Source organism: Poromitra crassiceps (assembly GCF_964638095.1).
Source record: "Poromitra crassiceps genome assembly, chromosome: 15".
NCBI lineage: Eukaryota > Metazoa > Chordata > Actinopteri > Beryciformes > Melamphaidae > Poromitra > Poromitra crassiceps.
Window position 1 is genome coordinate 34,215,869 of NC_139634.1, and position 19,210 is coordinate 34,235,078.

The 19,210-nt window shown below is 43.9% G+C and overlaps 1 protein-coding gene across 2 annotated transcripts in view; it reads right to left on the reverse strand.

Annotated features, from left to right (window-relative positions):
* The window catches only part of fstl5 (follistatin-like 5), a gene marked incomplete at both ends in the record, with an annotated part of 182,649 nt that overhangs the window by 17,468 nt on the left and 145,971 nt on the right, over positions 1-19,210 (reverse strand). For both annotated transcript variants that reach the window (XM_083651485.1, XM_083651484.1), the window contains 3 exons: positions 969-1,118; positions 7,880-7,998; positions 8,234-8,260. In XM_083651485.1, the coding sequence (XP_083507611.1) occupies positions 969-1,118; positions 7,880-7,998; positions 8,234-8,260 (296 nt within the window). The remainder of the gene's footprint in view (positions 1-968; positions 1,119-7,879; positions 7,999-8,233; positions 8,261-19,210) is intronic.

A 19,210-nucleotide genomic window follows, 5' to 3' on the forward strand; every position in this document is an offset into this window, starting at 1 on the left:
GCGCCATACCGGTTCATATCCAAGGCTCGTCTTATGTACTGGAAGGGTGAACAACGTTCCCATTGCATGACAAGCTGAAGGGATGGGAATGATTGTTCCAGGTATTAGTCGGTTTCCCAGGTGTTGCTAGGTAAACAGTTATGGTTTGTGAAAAACTTTCGATTTTGATTGCTAAACTTGCACCAAAAATCTGCGAATGCAATTGTTTTATATTGTTGGTAAATGACCATGGTATAAGCGGGATAATCAACTCCTAGGTGTGCGTAAAACCATTTGAATGCACTTCGCGGAGGTTCTTCGCCTCCACGTCATGTATTAAAATTGTTTAACGCACACCTATAGGAGCTGATTATCAATTGCTTGTCACACTGGTTTGAAAAGGTACCCCACAGCACCAAGTGTATTATTATTCGAGTAGAAAATTAAATTCCACACCTTCCCTCATGTGCACCAGTAGCTGTTTCCACATAGAGAAACCAAAAACAGAAGTTTGGAAGAAAGTTTGAGCACGTCCAAGCCCAAAGCTCTCAGATAATTGAATTTGTGGATGAAGGACAATGTATTGTATTGTATCAAAATGAATCCTGGGTCGAACGGGATATTTTCATGAAAAGAATGTGTCCTTCATTCAGCCAAATCAATCAAAGCAAATAGCCATAACCCACGTACAGTGATGGACTATCGACAGTTGTTGTGACATAGGTCGTGTTCTATCACCTTACAGTCATTATAGATTTCAGACATGACCCTGGGAGAAATAATTCAAATAGAAGAAGAAAAAAAGATTCCTATTTTACATTTGCAACCTTGAGCTTTGTTGGGAAAGATGGAATGAGGCTTTCCCTTCCCTGGCAGAGAGAACCTTTTACAAAAGGCACAAACATGCTTCTTATTAATTGCGCTTTTCACGAAACACATTGTGCTCGTGTGGACATGAACCCGGTTTTCCAATTTGGTGTGGAAATTACCTGGACAGCCTTCTGAGACTGGATGTCAACTATGAGCACTCGGCCCAAGGTTGGCTGTGTCACATAAATAAACTTGTCCTTGACGTTGACCGCTGATGACCACACACATCTCTGGACCGCCTCTCCTGCTGAGTTGGGGCACACCTCCTCCTGAAAAACACAAACACACACACACACCCTGTTAAATGATCGTTTTTCATAACACAGGGAAATATGTCTCGTTAAAAACCAATTATCTCCACCCCAATCATTATTCTGCGTTGTTTACTACTTGTAGTCTTATCAGGTCACACTTGAAAATGAGACCTCGGTCTCAATGTGTTTTTACCTGTTTAAATAAAGGTTAAATAAAATAAAATAAAATCACCTATCCTGATGTGAGAAGTGTTATCTTGGCAACTTAGATAAATGAGCTCTGCTAGGTCCTGCAAAAATCTCTGCAATCGCTCCCGTTTGTCCGGGCTTAATCCACAGAACAAAGCCTGCAGACGTTCTGTGACTGTTTAGCTTCCAGTACCGGCAGCGCGCCGCTCGCCTTCTGTCCCTGCACCTTCCTCCCCCCCACACCCCCCTCCATGCCTCTGTCCCCGCACCTTCCTCCCCCCCCCGGTCCCCTCCACGCCTCTGTCCCCGCACCTTCCTCCCCCCCCCGGTCCCCTCCACGCCTCTGTCCCCGCACCTTCCCCCCCCCCCGGTCCCCTCCACGCCTCTGTCCCCGCACCTTCCTCCTCCCCCCGGTCCCCTCCACGCCTCTGTCCCCGCACCTTCCTCCCCCCCCCGGTCCCCTCCACGCCTCTGTCCCCGCACCTTCCCCCCCCCCGGTCCCCTCCACGCCTCTGTCCCCGCACCTTCCTCCCCCCCACACCCCCCTCCACGCCTCTGTCCCCGCACCTTCCTCCCCCCCCCGGTCCCCTCCACGCCTCTGTCCCCGCACCTTCCTCCCCCCCACACCCCCCTCCACGCCTCTGTCCCCACACCTTCCTCCCCCCCACACCCCCCTCCAGGCCTCTGTCCCCGCACCTTCCTCCCCCTTTCCCGGCCCCCTCCACGCCTCTGGGCTGAACCCAGTCGTCTCTGTAGTGGGGACGATTTAGGGAGCCGTTGGCAGCCAAGATGAATGGAGAGCTCCGGCGTGGCAGCATGAACTCTTTCTCATTCACCGTCACAGAGGCAGTGACAGACAGTCTGCCCACATGCCAACCCTCTCTCAGTTAAAGAGACATTCATTAATCTATGACCTTTAGCAACCTCTATTGGCAAACGGTGGGGATAGCAACAACTGCTACAGCCCTCCCCCCCTCCTGTCCACTACATTTTCACAATAGAGACAACCCAGTACAAGTCCACCTTAACAGGTCATTTAAGTCTGCAGCCTTGAAATGTTCACGTTTATTTTTCTTAAACCAAGTGAAGCATTCCACTAATGACGTGAGATATCTCTGCTCGTTTCCAGTGCCGTTTCACTGGTTTCAGGAATCTTCTAGAAATGAGTGCGAATATCTTGAAACAAGTCAGAATAAGACAGAGATCACTGCACTACTATCAAGTAAATGACAGTTGAAGTGATATATCAAGATGCTAAATAATGAATGTTTGGGCTCTAATGTTTTGTTTGGCCTCAAGGGACTCCTGGCAATTTAACTCTCGGGGCCCCCTGTGGCTGAAAATGGAGGCCAGCTCTATTGCCAACTCCTCTCTGCAGGCCATGTTATTTTCTAAGCTAGAGAGGGACAGGGACTTTACACAATTTAAGTTTTGTTATGAAAAAACCAGTTAGGAGTGTTTTGAGTCTACCAGATGTTTCTGTCCACACACACATTTGTCTTAATCACTCTTTTTTTACCTTCACTGTTAGACAAAACCTACCATGCCTGGAGTGAGAAGGGGCTGGTTTCCATCAGAGACCTATACATAGATGGTCATTTCGCATTTTTTGATCTTCTGAAGAGGAAATTTGAGTTGCCCAACATGCACTGGCTCACATACCTACAAGTCAGAGATTATGTCCGATCCAAGATTCATGACTTTGAAGCGCTCCCAAATGAACATGCTTTTTTCGATGTTTTGCTGAGCCCTCCTCACTCCAAGCATCTCATCTCTAGATTTGTATGTCTGACAACTGCACCATGGCCTCTAGAGGATTAGAGAAGCGTGGCAGGGAGGAACTTGGTATTGACTTATCTGACATTATATGGAATAGGAGTCTGTCTGTGATACAACTCTGCTCAGTTAGTAGACACCAGCTGATCCAATTTAAAGTCGCTCACCATCTTCACTATTCTATGCATAAGTTGCACAAGATTTACCCTTCTGTCTCACCACTGTGTGACAGCCTCTCCACCTTTCTTTCAATTGTGGTTGACGGACATGATCTCTGTTATACGGATGGAGAGACTCAGGTTCCTGAGGACCACTTAACATCTGGGACCTGTTTCTAGCCTACCTCGATGAGGTTAGGGGCGATGGTTGACTCGCCTGGCTGGTTTCTCATGGACCCATTGCGTGGGATCCCATGCATAACATCTCTTACAAGCACATAGTATTAGCACCTTATGCGGCTGGTAGCACCATGTTGTAATATTGAATGTCGATGATGTACGTATGCTTTTTCTTTTCTTTTCCTGTGTCTGAGCCTGTTCGTCTTATTTTGTTTGTGTGTTCCGACAAAAATGGAAAATAAAATATGGAAGAAAAAAAAAGATGCAAAATAATGTAATAATACTGCTGGTTTGGTTATTTGATTCTCTGGCTTGAGAAGTATTGCAAGCCAGAAATGGCTGCACCTTCATGTATATTGATATTGTTATTGGTATTGATTTTGGTATTGATCAACAACCCTATCAAACCCCAGCAGATGGTAATTTTGTGCTACGGGGCAATAAATGTCTCACATATTGCACCTTTAAGAGGTGTAAAATCCAACATCTGAATGGAGGAGACAATAATCTACCCGTGTTTGTGTGTGTTGTGTACATCTCTGTGTGTGCATGTGTGTGTGTGGGTGGGGGGATATAGTACGACTGTGTGATTTATGTTGTACTGTAACTGACAGCCTCCGAAGACAGCAAAGATGTTGTTGTTTATTTTCTCTATGCAATGCCTACATTCTCATCCAGGAAGCAGCTTTAGATGCAGTACTGTATATATTTTTCATGGAATCAGTAAACAGCCTTACTGCATCTCATGTTGATAGTGCTCCTGTCACACAGCAATATGGAGGACCTTATGCCTGATTTTACAGTATATTTTGAACAGAAACTGAAAATATTACAGAGAAATATTTTTTGAAAGGGATTAAAATCTTGGCACTTGTGAATAATGACATTTAAAGGTCTGCATTGAGAAATATGAGGTTTCTGACATTCTCCGGTTAAGCCACTTGATGATTTGTAGTGCTAATGCAGAATGTGCCAGACAACTTCAGTGGTCTTTGGGGAGCAAAGCTGTGGAAAACAGCGAAGCAGCCACATCCAATGTGTCAAAAAAGAGGAACTCTTTTGTAAAATATACACTGGAAAAACTAGACTCACTTATTTCTATGCTCCCATGGTGTATATACATAAAAGGTTTCATTCCAAAATGTTATTTATGCCATAATCCAGTGTGTGCATATAAATATATATAATAAAATTAATACAAAAGCCCAATTCAGATCTAAAAAAATTAAGGATAAACCCACAAATTGTGACTACAGTCCATTCATTCCAGTAATCACTTTGTCAATAGGGACCACATAATTTAAAATGGTGGATAACTCAATTGGAATGAAACTTTTCAGAATCACAGTGTTATTGCCTCAGCAGAGATGAAACAAACAAAATATACCATATACACACCAACAATCGACTTGTTAACATGTAATTTTGAAGGCCCCGTATATTGTCTGTTTTGTTTACATATACATATTCGAAATAAACATGACAAACAAACAAACAATTCCCTCCTTATGAAAGGCTCAGAATTGTCTAAGCACAAACACCACACAGCACTGTGCTTTACTGTATGTGCTGTGGTGTGTAGACACTGCATTTTGTCCATTGTACCTGGACAAAACATTATTCAAAATGTTGCTGGCAGGGAGAAAAAGACAAGCTTTTGTCCTTGGATGAAGAGGGAAGCTTCATAACAATGGGGACACTTCCTGGGGGTGGCCTCACTGCAATTGTGCAGCGCGCCGTTCTCCCCGATACCGTGTGCATCAGAGTAAAACACCATATATTCTAGTTAAGAATAATGGATCGGCCGGGACATTATTACCATAAACAAATCAATCAATGAAGAGAAAACGTGAGTGCCATGCTGGGCGCAGGCTGAGCTCGGGAGTGCGTGTGTTCACACACACACACACACTCCCTATCACGGCATTGGTACAGACATCACACAGCGCTCACAGAGTGATTGATATCCTAATGCGCACACATCTCAGAGGAACGCTGGCTGAGAGCTGTGCATGCATGGCACTGCTTTATGTATAACAGCCATCCAATCATCCGCTTCCTGGATGAAAGGCGGCTCAGAGCAAAAGCGCGCCCATTTGAGAACACGTGTAAATCTAACAGGTACCTATTCAGCGGTAAATCTAACAGGTATCTATCAGTGAACCGCTCTGCATATTTTGTCGCTTGAAAGCTTCGGTGATAAACGGCGATTCGATGAGGAGCCTGGTTCTAAGGGGTCCGCCGGGAGCTGTAACCCCCTGCCACAGACTGTGGGTCTGACTGTCAGTGAATCAAATGTCAGACTAGCTGAACACGCTCAGGTAGCCCCTGTGTCCTGGTTCTCTCTTTATTCTTAAGCTGGTGCAGTAGCGCTAAACAGACAAATGTGGCTTGTACAGGCCATGGCTCCTGCTGTTGCTTTGAGTCCATTGAAAAATCAATTTGAAGTACAGTGCTCTTTTGCTAAAAGTTGAAATATGTTTGACTTCCAGCCCTCAGCAGGATTCTCAACACGAAAAAACTTGCCAAGTTCTCTGCCCTGTCGGGAATGCAGAACAATTTGTCCGTTTGTTCTATTGAGGAGAAAAAGGAGAAAAAGAAGCCAGTACTGGCTAGAGCTGGTACAGTAGAGACATGGGCCCGTAGCTTGCGTATGTGGCGCAGCAGTGACGCTAGGGGGCGCTGGCACAGTTGGAGGCGTGTCCAAGTCGTTTCCTAATTCAACAGATTTGCCCCTTTGCGCAACGCTGAAATGGGCTGGGTTAATTAACTACCAGAATTATTCAGAGGTGTGTTTTTAATTATTTCTTCTTTTTTTTGGTACCGTGGTTGTATACTCTTTCGACCACTATTCTAGCACTTTTCACCACATAAGCGGAATTAATTTCATTTGGTTAATTTGTGGAATTAATTTGTTTAATTCAGCGGATTTGAGCTGCAGGGCATCCTGGAGGGTAGAATAATACTGCGCCGACCTTGCGCTGCGTTAAGACCTGGGTCTCAGCTCGTCAAGACACAATTTTTCCACTCCATCATACGATAGCAGTACGCCAGGATTTTCGCTGGTCGCACCTCCTATTCACACTGGCACAGTCAAGGAGAATAGAGTGATCAATAGTGTCAAAGACAGTGCCGAGATCCATCAAACTACTGTAGCTTCAGATTCCTTGAGAGGAGCATATTTTTGGTGAAAAGTCGAATTTCTCAAAAATGTTACTGTTTACTAGCATCTCTAACTTTCTTGGCAACTACTTTCTCACGGATTCTGAAAGGACATTTTGGATACACTGTAGGTGTGTATTCCTGGGAGATAAAGCTAGATAAAGTTTAAAATAGGAACTAAGGGAGATATTTACAACGAAAAGTTGGTATTGGCCTTTTGCACTGAGCATCTCTTTAAGGGTGGAAGTAGGCACAATGCGACTGGGGGGAAATCTCTTTTGAGACACAGAGTCCACGAGGTCTTGGAATAAAACTGGACTAAATTGGCTCAAAAGAGCACAGTATTATGGACAGAAGAGTTGACCTCTGAGGTAGAGGTAGGCAGAGTCTTAGACATTCAATGCCTAATGTCCACCTGATATTGGACCTAATATCTACCATGCAGGTGTTTGTGCAAATGTAAAGCTGAGTGCAAAATATACTTATCTATATATATATATATATATATATATATATATATATATATATATATATATATATATATATATATACATATATATACAGTATATAGCTTGCTTATATTGTGTATATATAATATACATATGGTTGATTTGAATATTGATCATTCACAATGATACACTTCATAAATGCAGTCATATCTCTGCTAGCCTACCTGTAACTAACACAGGGACAACATACAGCCTTGTGCTGTCCAAATGTCCTCAAGCTAGACACCTGCTCTTTTACTGTACGGCACAAAGAATATGAGTGACAGCGATGCACGTTATGTATGAAAAATATGGCACGTCGTCATGGGGATCACAAATCACACACTACCACATTCTGTCACTCCAAAACATTTTCCCATTTGTCCAGAGCAGCTGACTTTAAATACAATTACAGGCTGTAGTGTGTTGTAGCTACAGCTTTCCATGAGCTAAACTCCCATTGACTGTTGCCAGGATCACTCTCAGATTTCATTGTTAGCGAGTTGGACCGCTTCACACTACATGAGCCCGGCCAGACGAGGCACGACAAAATAACAACAAATCTCGTGGGACTTGTCGGGCTGAGCTGGAGTCGTTCGAAGGGATCAGACTCTCCAGTCTTAAGCACATTCACACCACAGGATCATCTACGGTCTACGCTGACGGTCAGGCACAAGTGCCCACCCAACCACCAGCTTTGACTCACCCTAACAGTCAGGATGGTGTTGTCAGACTTTAAAAAATGCCCGCTAAAATCACCTAGTGTAACTTAGCCCTTTCGCCATTGAGACTGAATGTTTGTGTCTTTTTCGGGACCACTCACCTCTATAGCCAGCAGCTTCTCACTGGGCTTGATGTGTCGCTGTATCTCACACGCCACTGGCTGAATGACTTTTATACCGTCCTCATAAAACACATAGAACATGTTGCCAATTCCAAGACCTGGGGGACAAGAACAGTCTGGTTATTCTCCTGAAAATAGGCTCTGACACTGTACAGTATACTCACAGCTGCAACAGAAATAAGCCCTACAGCAGTGTTAGCCATTTTCATAACATCAAATCATTTCACCACTCTCGAACATCGCAGTTCAATAATCTCACTGCAAACAAAATTCAATTAACTCTCTTTAATAATTAATGTATCTTGTAATATAGCAGAAGCAGTGCGCACGTACCTTCCTCTCGCCACAAAATGTTTGCTACTGTGAAAAGAGAAGAGAAGAAGAGCACGTTGAAAAGAAATGCAAGAATCAATAGGGTCCCTTTGTGAGAGCTAACACGCTAACACCTTTTGAGCCAAAGAGGAAAGCAAAGCGCATGAATGTTTAATGGAAACTGTCTCTCTGACACCCAGTGCAACAACAAGCAATAGTGGCCTCTGCTTGGAAATGAATTACATTTGGTACCAAAAACTGGAGAGAGGAGTGCAGTCGACAAACTACAACTGTGGGAGGATTGTTTGTGATTTTTATTTGCTGTAGCAGCTCGTCTCTATCCGCTTCGCTCAACTAGAGACTGAGAACTTTCTCCCAGCTTTCGTTGTTAAAACTGGGTGAAAACAATATAAGAGTGATTTTTTTTGCAGAACCAATTTAGAGTGTTTAGAGCGGCCCTCAATTCCGGTAACTTGACAAGGGGGCGTAGGCTTGTTAGCGGCCGTTAAAACTACTATTTTTGACAAGAAGTTCCCAGATGATTGGTAGGCGGAGATCTCCAATCGTCTGGGAGCCAAGACAACAGCTCATGCAAACTTACTGCGCCAAATATTGAAACAAGCCCCACAAAATCTTCGACATTACTGTAGGTAATCATCCATCGATAGGAGTTTTATGGATTAGCAGCAGGTAGTCGTCTTAGACACCCATGAGCAGTCCACAGTTTCAGGCTCTGATCACTATCATAAGTCATTAGGGGGGATTAGTCTGCTCCCACTTCAGCAGTGAAACCAGTTTGGGCTCATGAAACTGAGGTAGGCTCTCATGAAATTCACTTAGAGGTGACTAATGATAGGGAATGTGAAATGAAAGCCACATAACACCCAGAGTGCTTTAATGGTTGACCTAAAACGCAGACACGCTGTAGGGCTCTCGAATCCTCCAGCAACCACTCAAGAGGAGAGATGTTCAAATGATATGCTGATTAAAAGGAACGCAAAAGGCCGAGTGCGAAATAATATATATTTTCCATGCAAATATCAGACCAAATTCTGATCTTCAACCACCCTAAGCCACCCCCCATCCCCAGCACCATGATACCCCCCCCCCTTTTAACTGTGACCTTCTCTCTCATTGTTCATCTGTCCCCAGTCTTCCTCTGCTTCCATTCCATCTTCCATTTTCAGGCATTTTCAGTCTGCAAAGCAATCTCCACCCAATTCACATCCGATTCTAATCTCGCCTCTATTGCAATGTTCATTCCCTCAGCCTCTGCCGGGGCGGACGGAGACAGAGCGAGAGACAAGAGAGACAAGAGAGACAAAGACAATGAGACACCTCAGCCTCTGCCGGGCTGGACGGAGACGGAGAGAGAGACAAAGACAACTAGACACCTCAGCCTCTGCCGGGGCGGACGGAGACAGAGAGAGAGACAAAGACAACTAGATACCTCAGCCTCTGCCGGGGCGGACGGAGACAGAGAGAGAGACAAAGACAACTAGACACTTCAGGCTCTGCCGGAGCAGACGGAGACAGAGAGAGAGAAGAGCGAGACAAAGACAACTAGACACCTCAGCCTCTGCCGGGGCGGACGGAGACAGAGAGAGAGACAAGAGAGACAAAGATGACGAGACACCACAGTGCCGACCGTTCCTTAGCCTTATTCTTTCTGAAGTGCTTTGTCAAGTGTTTCCTGCACCCTCTTGCATACCTTTTAGTCCATTAAAGAAGTTAAACAAGAGGAGTGGTCTAGATAGAGGAGTGGTCTAGATAGAAGAGTGGTCTAGATAGAGGAGTGGTCTAGATAGAGGTCTAGATAGAGGAGTGGTCTAGATAGAAGAGTGGTCTAGATAGAGGAGTGGTCTAGATAGAGGTCTAGATAGAGGAGTGGTCTAGATAGAGGAGTGGTCTAGATAGAGGAGTGGAGGTGTGGTCTAGATAGAGGAGTGGTCTAGATAGAGGAGTGGAGGTGTGGTCTAGATAGAGGAGTGGTCTAGATAGAGGTCTAGATAGAGGAGTGGTCTAGATAGAAGAGTGGTCTAGATAGAGGAGTGGTCTAGATAATGGGATAAGAGAAAGGAAGGGCAAAACAAAGAAACAAAACTATACACTTTATTTGAGATGGAAAATGGAGAAAATGGAAGAGAAGAGTTGTGAGATGAGATCGTGTGTGCCCCGGTCTTTTCCAATAGACCCCAGTATTGATGCTATTCATCACTTGGCAGAAAGACTGTGGCTGTTCTGCGCATAAGAGGGGCCCATACATCAACTCCGTCATCCATACAACAAAACAAGCAGTGTGTCACTTTAGGCTGCGAGTTCACTCTCTGGCCATAATAACTGTGTTTCCAACGGGCTCCTAACATCGAGAGTGCGGCGGGCCTGGACTCTGCGGTTCTTTCCGCAAGGTTACATCCACTCTTACAAGAGCGCAATGCTGCGACAGTGGGCCAAACAGCCCACACAGCAGGTGCTGACCGTAGTGACATGGTGGAAGACAGGGACTGCATTTTATAAATAGATGGGTCACAGCAGATGCAAATGGAAAAGGTAGCCCAGAATGATTGCCTTGGGTGTCTAACGTTCTTCTGCTCTATCAGAGCCCGCACTCTATAGCGTTTAAAGGAACAGCTCACCCTAAAATCCAAAATACACATTTTCTCTCTCACCTGTAGTGCTATTTATCCCTCTATATCGTTTTGTGTTAGTTGCCTGAGTTTTGGAGATATCGGCCGCAGAGGTTTCTGCCTTCTCTCCAATACAATGGAATTGGATGGCACTCGGCTTGTGGTGCTCAAAGTCCCAAAGAAATACATTTGAAAAACTCAACAGCAATGTCTCTTTCCAGAAATAATGACCCCGTTACTCAAGATAATCCACAGACTTTGTTATGAGCAGTTTCATGGAGGAACTATTTTCTTTTGACCGAACTACAGCCGCTAGCTGCTAGCTAATTCCTACATGAGACTGCAAAATGAAATAGTTCCCTGGTGGCTCCTGCGTTAAATCGCTGGCTTGCTGGGGAAGCTAAGCAGGTCTGACTGTGGTCAGTCCCATCATCGGCACTCTTCACAAGAGTAGGGGTAAGTAAGTAACCCCGGTGCCCTGGCTAAATTCCCACACAGGCCTTACCTCCATCCACGGCCACCTAATCATCCCTCGATATCTAATTGGCACTTTCAATCCTCTACTCTCCACAGAGATAGCTGATGTGTGGTGAGCGTTCTGACGCAGACTGCTGGCTGCCGTGCATCAGGTTGGTGCTACACATTGATGGTAGGGATGCACCGATATGAACATTTTGGCCGATACCGATAACCGATATATTAACATTGCTGTTATGACCGATAACCAATATTTACCGATGTCGATATGATCTGTATAAAAAGTTTCTATGATAGTCAAATTTTGTACATACTGAAAAAAACATTGTGAATTTGAAAAAGTTATGTCTTTCTTTATTTCCAAAAAACATTTGGAAAAGCCCATAGACCATAGGTTTGCTCTCAATATGGAAGTGACACACACACACACACACACACACACACACACACACACACACACACACACACACACACACACACACACACAGGGTGCCTTGAAAAGCACCATATGAATCCAATCAATTACTTTATTGTTGACAAACTGCAGCAATTGCTCAAAGCTGAGTGCCCCCTCGCCGCTGTGGTCAATAATAATTGTGTTAGTACAGTAATGCCACTGAGAGGGGAAAACACACTTTATCTTTTCTTTCCTTTTTTCTTTCAAGCTCAGCGTGGATGCAGAACAGATGTGATTTCTATGATGAAGCACATGCGCAGAACAGGTACACCACATTTCCATGACTCTGCCAGATATGCCGACAGCCTTAAAAAGAGACAGCAGACTTTAAACAAACCCCTACAGTTAGGGCCAGGAGGAGAGTCAAAAAACGGTGTTCTAAAAAGTCAGTACTGTACTTCATAAAATCATGTTGATATCTTTCAATGCCTTAACATTAGAAAGACCAATGGATTTTGGGCGTCTAAGAGAAGCTCCGCAAACCATCAACTGACAGAACCTGAAATATCCACTGGAAAAATAAATCATCTGCTGTTCTCCCATGCCGAAAGTCAAGTTGAGTGCTGTCCTTGTCTTTTGGATCTATTGTGATAAAGGACTGGACATGAACCCGGGACACCTGCTATCATGTAAATGGCTGCTACTGTATGTTCCTATTGAACTCATTTGGATATTTTTGTTCATTTTTCCATAAGGTTGTGTAAGCGTTTGCTGATGTAGGCTACAATATATCACTGCAGGATAGGAAACAATGCAACGTGTCCAATGCCTTTACAAGCAGAGGAGAATAGGCTGACTCAATTGGTATCATCCTTTAAAATGAGAAAAACTCGCTTTTATAGACCTTGTTTTATATTATGTGCAATAATTATCTCTTTTGTTAATTAATTGCTCTGTCTTGTTATGTGTTGCTTATTATGTTCTGTTTTGCCAACACTGCTCTTTACATTTGACGGCTGATGTTATCTTTTATATATCGTATTCCGCACTTTAGACCTGTGTTTCATTATTCTTATTCTTATTATTACATCGGCCTTTCACGGATGTTTCAAGGAGGCATTATGAGAAATATTCAAAGGACATTGTCACATCGCACTTATAGGCTTATAGGCGTTTCACACTCACCACCCGAATGACATTCTCCATTTCACAAAAGCCTTAGTATAGCATGGAACTCAGCGGACAGGCAGTGGGCTGCTCACACCGTGGCTAGCGTCTGTGCCTGGTTACAGCTCCTTGTTGCTGACAGCGTGTCCCCACACTGTGATGAGAGGGACGCCTGCGACGGTAACACAGATGTTACGTGGGCGCAGGCTCATCTAGCCTATTCAGAGCGTGGAGTACAGGATGCAGCGGACAGGATGGCAGAGGAGCGTGGAGAGCGAACACAGCATTGTGAAGGCCACGGCCGGAGCAGCGGTTTCTCGACCGTGTGCCCACTGCCGTCAAGACTTATTATAGTTTTGTATCTTTCATTCGTAATTTTTTGTTTCTCAATTCAGTTTAGTTTCAGTTAGTTTCCAGAGAGTTGTCATCATTTAAAAAGTTTATTTGAGTACTATTATTATTATTATTAGTAATAGTAGTAGTAGTATATATTATATTATATTATATTATATTATATTATATATTAGGTCGAATCGCACGAAATTCGACACTACTTTCTTGGATCCCAATTAGCTTGAAGTCAATCGGAAAGAATGGTTCTCAAGTTCAGAAAGCCACTGTAATAACCTTGGCCGTGGAGGCCTGCAGGTCTTCATCCCGACCAAATCATCACACCACCGGGTTTCACTGGTGAGACACCTCTCTGGAAGAAGAGAGGTATTCATCACTGTGGTGTTTGATTGGAACAAAAACCTGCAGACTTCGGGACACATGATCTGACATGCAATGGAATAGAGTGTGGAACAGAGACTGTCGTAGAGTGCGGAAAAGATAGCTTGGCGTAGAGTCTAATGAGGTAGAGCGCATAGAAAATAGACCTACTGGAGTACAATATAAGGTAAAGGATAGAGAAGACCGCATGGTGTATAGGACGAAGTTGAACATTGTTTAAAGGAGCAAATGATGAGTAAATGTTTTATTCTCCCATAGCACAAAATGCCCATGATACAGTAGCTTATCAGCAGGGGGTTGATAGGATTATTGATAAATTCCAATAACTGAATGATTAGTATTGATCAGAAGAATGAAATCTATCTATATACTGTATATATTATTAAAAGGGAGCAAGTGGGCAATCTCTGCGATTTTTGTCCCGGAAGTGATGTCCCTATCAGTGATTTCACTTGAGCAATTGTGCATTGTGACATCACTGATTATGTCATAGGCATTGTGACATCATTAGTGATGTCATCAGAGCAACTGCGATGTCATCAGTGATGCGAAGTTGTGACATCATCAGTGATGTCATAAGAGCATTTTAACATGAAATAGCCAAGAATAATAAAGGCTTTAATGGGCATTATATACACTAGGCATCTCGCTGTTTGGGCTCACTTGCTCTTATGACATCACTGATGACCACTGCGCATTGCGGCCTCGCCTGCTCTATTGACATCGTAATTAGGGCAATCACCTAATTAAAAAATCTGGTTCCATCAGTCACCCGCACAGCCCAGGGGCGGAAGCCATCATCTCTGTCTGGTTCCTCCCGATTCTACCTACCGGTACTTACTGTATACTCCCATCACTTATAGCCTCACACTGATATTTTGACGTGAAACGGCATAGCTGTGGCCAGACAAAATTATTGAAACAAACAGAGACAGAGTCCACATTGCCAAATAATAATAATTAATTATATATAGATAGCGCATCGTTCATACATTTGGGTATTAAATTGCCTGCACAGCGTGTATTCACCATTGACTCACCAATGACTGTGTGTAGTGGGTTTGTGCAAAAGAAGAGGAGAGGGATATGATGAGGATGTTGGAAATAGAACAACGTTTTCAGTGCTTGATGATGTTATGTCAAGCATACTTTTCAGCCCACCGTCATTTGCAAGCGACTCATGCAAGTTGAAAGCCCCCCTCCCCCTCCTTTGTTTTTACAGTCTACTGTCTCTGTGTTATCGTCCTCGTTTCAATCCTCCTTAGATCTTTATGGAGTAGATACCGGAGATGTGAGTATTGGGGCATGAAGCATACTGTAGCATGATGTACTGTAGATCAGTGGGTCTTCAAACTGTTTGGGCTCAGTACCCTTTCCCTGATTTCTGAATCCAAGTACCCCCTTTACCCCACTACAACATTTTGCTGAGAAAACGGCAAGAGAAAACTACAGCATTGATGCAATGAATGATAACCCTACCTTTTGAAGAATATAATATTACAAAAATAAGAAATGGAGTGAAAGAGTTGCAATTAGTGCCTCCTCCTGACCAGATTTATTTTAAAGTTTCACTTCGTTATTTTCATGATTTATTCTTAAATTTTTCAATTTCCCACATTTTCTCAAGTACCCCTCGTAGTACCTCCACGTAACCCCTAGGGGTACACGTAGCCCCAATGTGTGAACCACTGATGTAGATGACGTAGACACAATAAAGTAGGCAGACCAAAGCAGGGGGCCCCTCCTCAGCCTAAGATCCTCTGACACTGCAGAAATCATTGGCACATTGTGAAGGGCAGATATTTATGCCAGTTTAGCAGTGGACTGTCAGAGATGGATGGTGTCCTGCCCGCTGATGACAGAGTCAGTTAGAGGAATCTTAGAATAGTGTCTGCTTAGGTTTTCCCAAACAACGAAGCGTTTGGGTACATTTGCCAGGAAAACAATTCACTTTAGTGGCGCGGCGGTGAAGAGATGCTTTTGACCTTCAAGCTCCTCACTCAGCGGTGAATTCATCTATTTGCAGACCGTCCATGGCTCACTCGTTGTATCATTTGTTTCACTTCATCTCCTGCTTAATTATTTATTCGGCCCTTTGACAACAGGCATAGTCACTTATTCTGTCCTGTGAGGGGTTTGAATAAAAAGGTCAAAATCCCATAATAGTGTGATGAGCTGCATTTGCTTTGTTTAATTCCTTCAGCTGAACACAGAAACAAAATACACTGGTCCAGAACGGATCAATACTACCCACAATGCCAGGGGGGGGAAGAAGAAAAAACAAACATGTCCAATGGACCTGAACCTGTATCTGATCTGCACCTAAAGGATCCTAATGGTAATCTGGGTGCCACAGCATGCCCACCAGCACTCTTTGGACCAGTTAGATGTGCTTCTCCGCGCAAAAGCCTCCTGGGTACCGTGACCTAACTGAAAAAACTGAAGACATCGATTTTGGATGTGCTCTCAGCTCCACATCGTAACATGCACGGTTAGGGTTTTTGTTCACACCATAGGCAGAACATAGGCAGAACTGACGCTTGAGGCAGGCTCAAGCTGAACTGACGCTTAACCGGTCACACCAGGAGCAGTCTCTTTTGCTCGGCGCACCTTGAACGCGCCCACAACTCCCATTGAATTCCTGTCTGGCAGCTTCAAGCTTCACACGTCACTCCTGGAAAATAGGACGGAATCCTGAACGATCGCTTCAGCGCGGCTCCAGCGCAGCTGGTGTGAACGGCCTCACCTGTTAACACGTTCACTGCCAACAACGTGTAAACACGTTTTCAGAATCCAGCTGTTGACTGCCAGCGACGTGTAAACACGTTTTCAGAATCGATTTTTTTTTTTGACGGTGGGACGTTGATCTAACCCTTTTACGTCTCTTATATAAGTATTGGACGTGTACAACGTGTACAACCCATTCCACCGACCCACTAAGTGGCGACAAGGAAGTAGGAAGGCAAGCAAAAAGCAGTGTGATCCATTTCCATTCTCATGAAAATGGATTGGCGGAGGCGCTTTCGTTTCCGCGCTGATTGCTGGCGGTGCGGGATTGCAAACTTGCATAGTGGATTGCGGATGGAGCACACTTTGAGGCACGCAGCGTAAATATGACCAGAGTCGCAGGGGCTTCATCGGAGCTCTCGGCCAGGGCTCCGGGAGGCGGGCGAGTCCAGCCGGGCTTCCTCGGGGAGCGGCCACGCAGACAGGCACAGCCAGGCACAGCCGCACAGCGGCAGCGGGGCAGTGAGACTGGTGACACGCTTGTGGTGCAGCAGGCTATTTTGCAAATTGGAAACAGCCATAAAAGGCTTTTAGAATGGGATTTTCAACCCATTCTTTCTTGTTTCTTTTTCGCTCTAATTTAGAGTAATTTAATTTCTATTCAGAAATTTATTTGAGAGGTCGAGAGTATGAGAAAGTGCATTTGCACAGGTAGGAAAGTGCTTGTGACATGGCGCTGCAGCCAAGAAGAACGCCCACGGAGGGAGGAGTTGAGCAGAGGGGAGTTTCCTGCTGTTATGGAGGAAATTACTGTTCAAAACTATTGTTTAGGTCTTACTGATGCCAAAAATGAATGGTTAAAGTGACTGTTCTATCGAATTTCACAAAAAGCTGTTTATCTCTGAATATTTTTTCTGACGCTAAAACCATGCTGTATTCAATTGCTAATGCTTACATAACTACTAACTCTACAAACTAACTCTTTTAGACAGAGAAAGTACACATTCTATTAGTACTTTTGAGATATTGTATGTTCACAAACTCCAAGCAGAAAAGAATCCTCGGCTCTTGTAAAATGAGCCAGAATCCTCAAAAAACGGCTTGGCAGAAGCTACCTACAGCAAAAAAAAACGGCTGGCAGTCAATGTGTTAACAAGGACGCCGAAATGAAACTGCGTGGCTTCAGCGTGACTTTGGCGTGGCTTTGGCGTATGGTGTGAACGGCCACTTACTATGGTTAAATCCACTGTATTCCTCACTCGTCAATGGTTTGTTTTGTGGTTAAGAGATCTCCTTCATGCACTAATGAAAAATAACAATGATTTCGGTCTTAAAATGTTTTGTTGACATTTTTACGTAAAGATTAAATGATTGGTTCAATTTACACCAGCACTCTGATTAACTTCCTGAACCATGTAGGTACAACAGTACTTGAATAAATGATAATTAGACTAGATTAATTTCACACAATGACACTACATACTGTACCTGCTCTTGCTTGTTTAATTTTATTCATATATTTAGCCTTCACGTTATAATATGATAATTTCATGTCATACCATCCCCTATGTGGACCCAGGTTAATTAAACGACTGTGCACCATGTCTTCTCATATCTGCAAGAAACCCACAGCTTTCCGACCTGACAGTTATTGCCTGGGGAGGCGGTTCACACTGGCCGCCCTCTGTAGTCGATACGGTGAAAAGCTCTCCGATCAAAGTTGGTTCCATATGCAGTAGGTAGTAGTGAGGTTGACTATTGATGAGAACCAACGCTGGGGGCCACTCACACTCAGTAACCTAACTGCAGAAACGTCTCTTGTTTTATGGGTTTATTGCGTTTTATTATACAATGATACATTGTAGCATCTTTCTTGAAATGTGTTGCGCTGAGTCTGTCAAGGCAATTTCTTGGCCTCACTTAGCATCTACTTACACTTTGCACTGATGTGCATTGTGCATCTTAAACTATTTGTGCCTGTTTAGTTGCACTTTGTATCTGTTTTTGTTTTACTCTTACTTGCACTTTGAACTGTTGTGCATTTTTAAACTGCTGCTTTGTGTTTGTTTTTATGTTTTGTTTTAATCATGTGTGCCTATGTCTCTGTGTTTTTTTTTTACGCTCGCTGCAAACCAAATTGCCCTTCTGGGACACTCAATAATCTTGAATCTTGAATCAGTAGGCAGCTAGACAGTGAAAGGACAAATGAGAAAAGAAGATATGCAGAAGGAGAATACCTTGGTCGGCTGTGTGGCTTGCTAGCTGCTATTGTTGCTGACTGTGCCAATGCAGAGTATAGCAGCATCTAAGCTAAATGTATGTGTACATTGCAAAATGTTCAATTACAATACTAATGAATAAATAAATAGTATGATAATGCACTTGCCTGGTATCCAGCCCCCATGAATTGCAGTCAGTAGCACTATACACAAATTCTGTCTGACATAGTGTACCTGATTGGATGGTCGATGTAGGCGGGACAAACCTACTGTACTTATGCTGAGCGTTTACAGAGCAAAAACAACTACAAAGATGGCAGCACCAGCAAGGACTTGGATGATAGTAAATTAACTCCTTAATTGATTAATTAAAACAGGAAGAATCCGCACGGTTAAAAGCTTTGAAGTGAACGGCGCCATGATTGTTTTGCAGATTATACCTCAATGTGCTTTGGTCAACTCAAACTGACTGGCTTAAAAAACACAGCTTTGCTTATTCCTTTTTCTTTTTGCAGATTCCCTGCGTTAGCTTGTCTGCTTCCTCATCGCCTGTGGTGGCCTTATGGATGCCAGGTACTCCAGCCTCAGGCTAGCCGCTGTTTCAAGGTTGACAGCCCATCGAGATGAGTGGCAACTGATGGGGAGGAAAGGC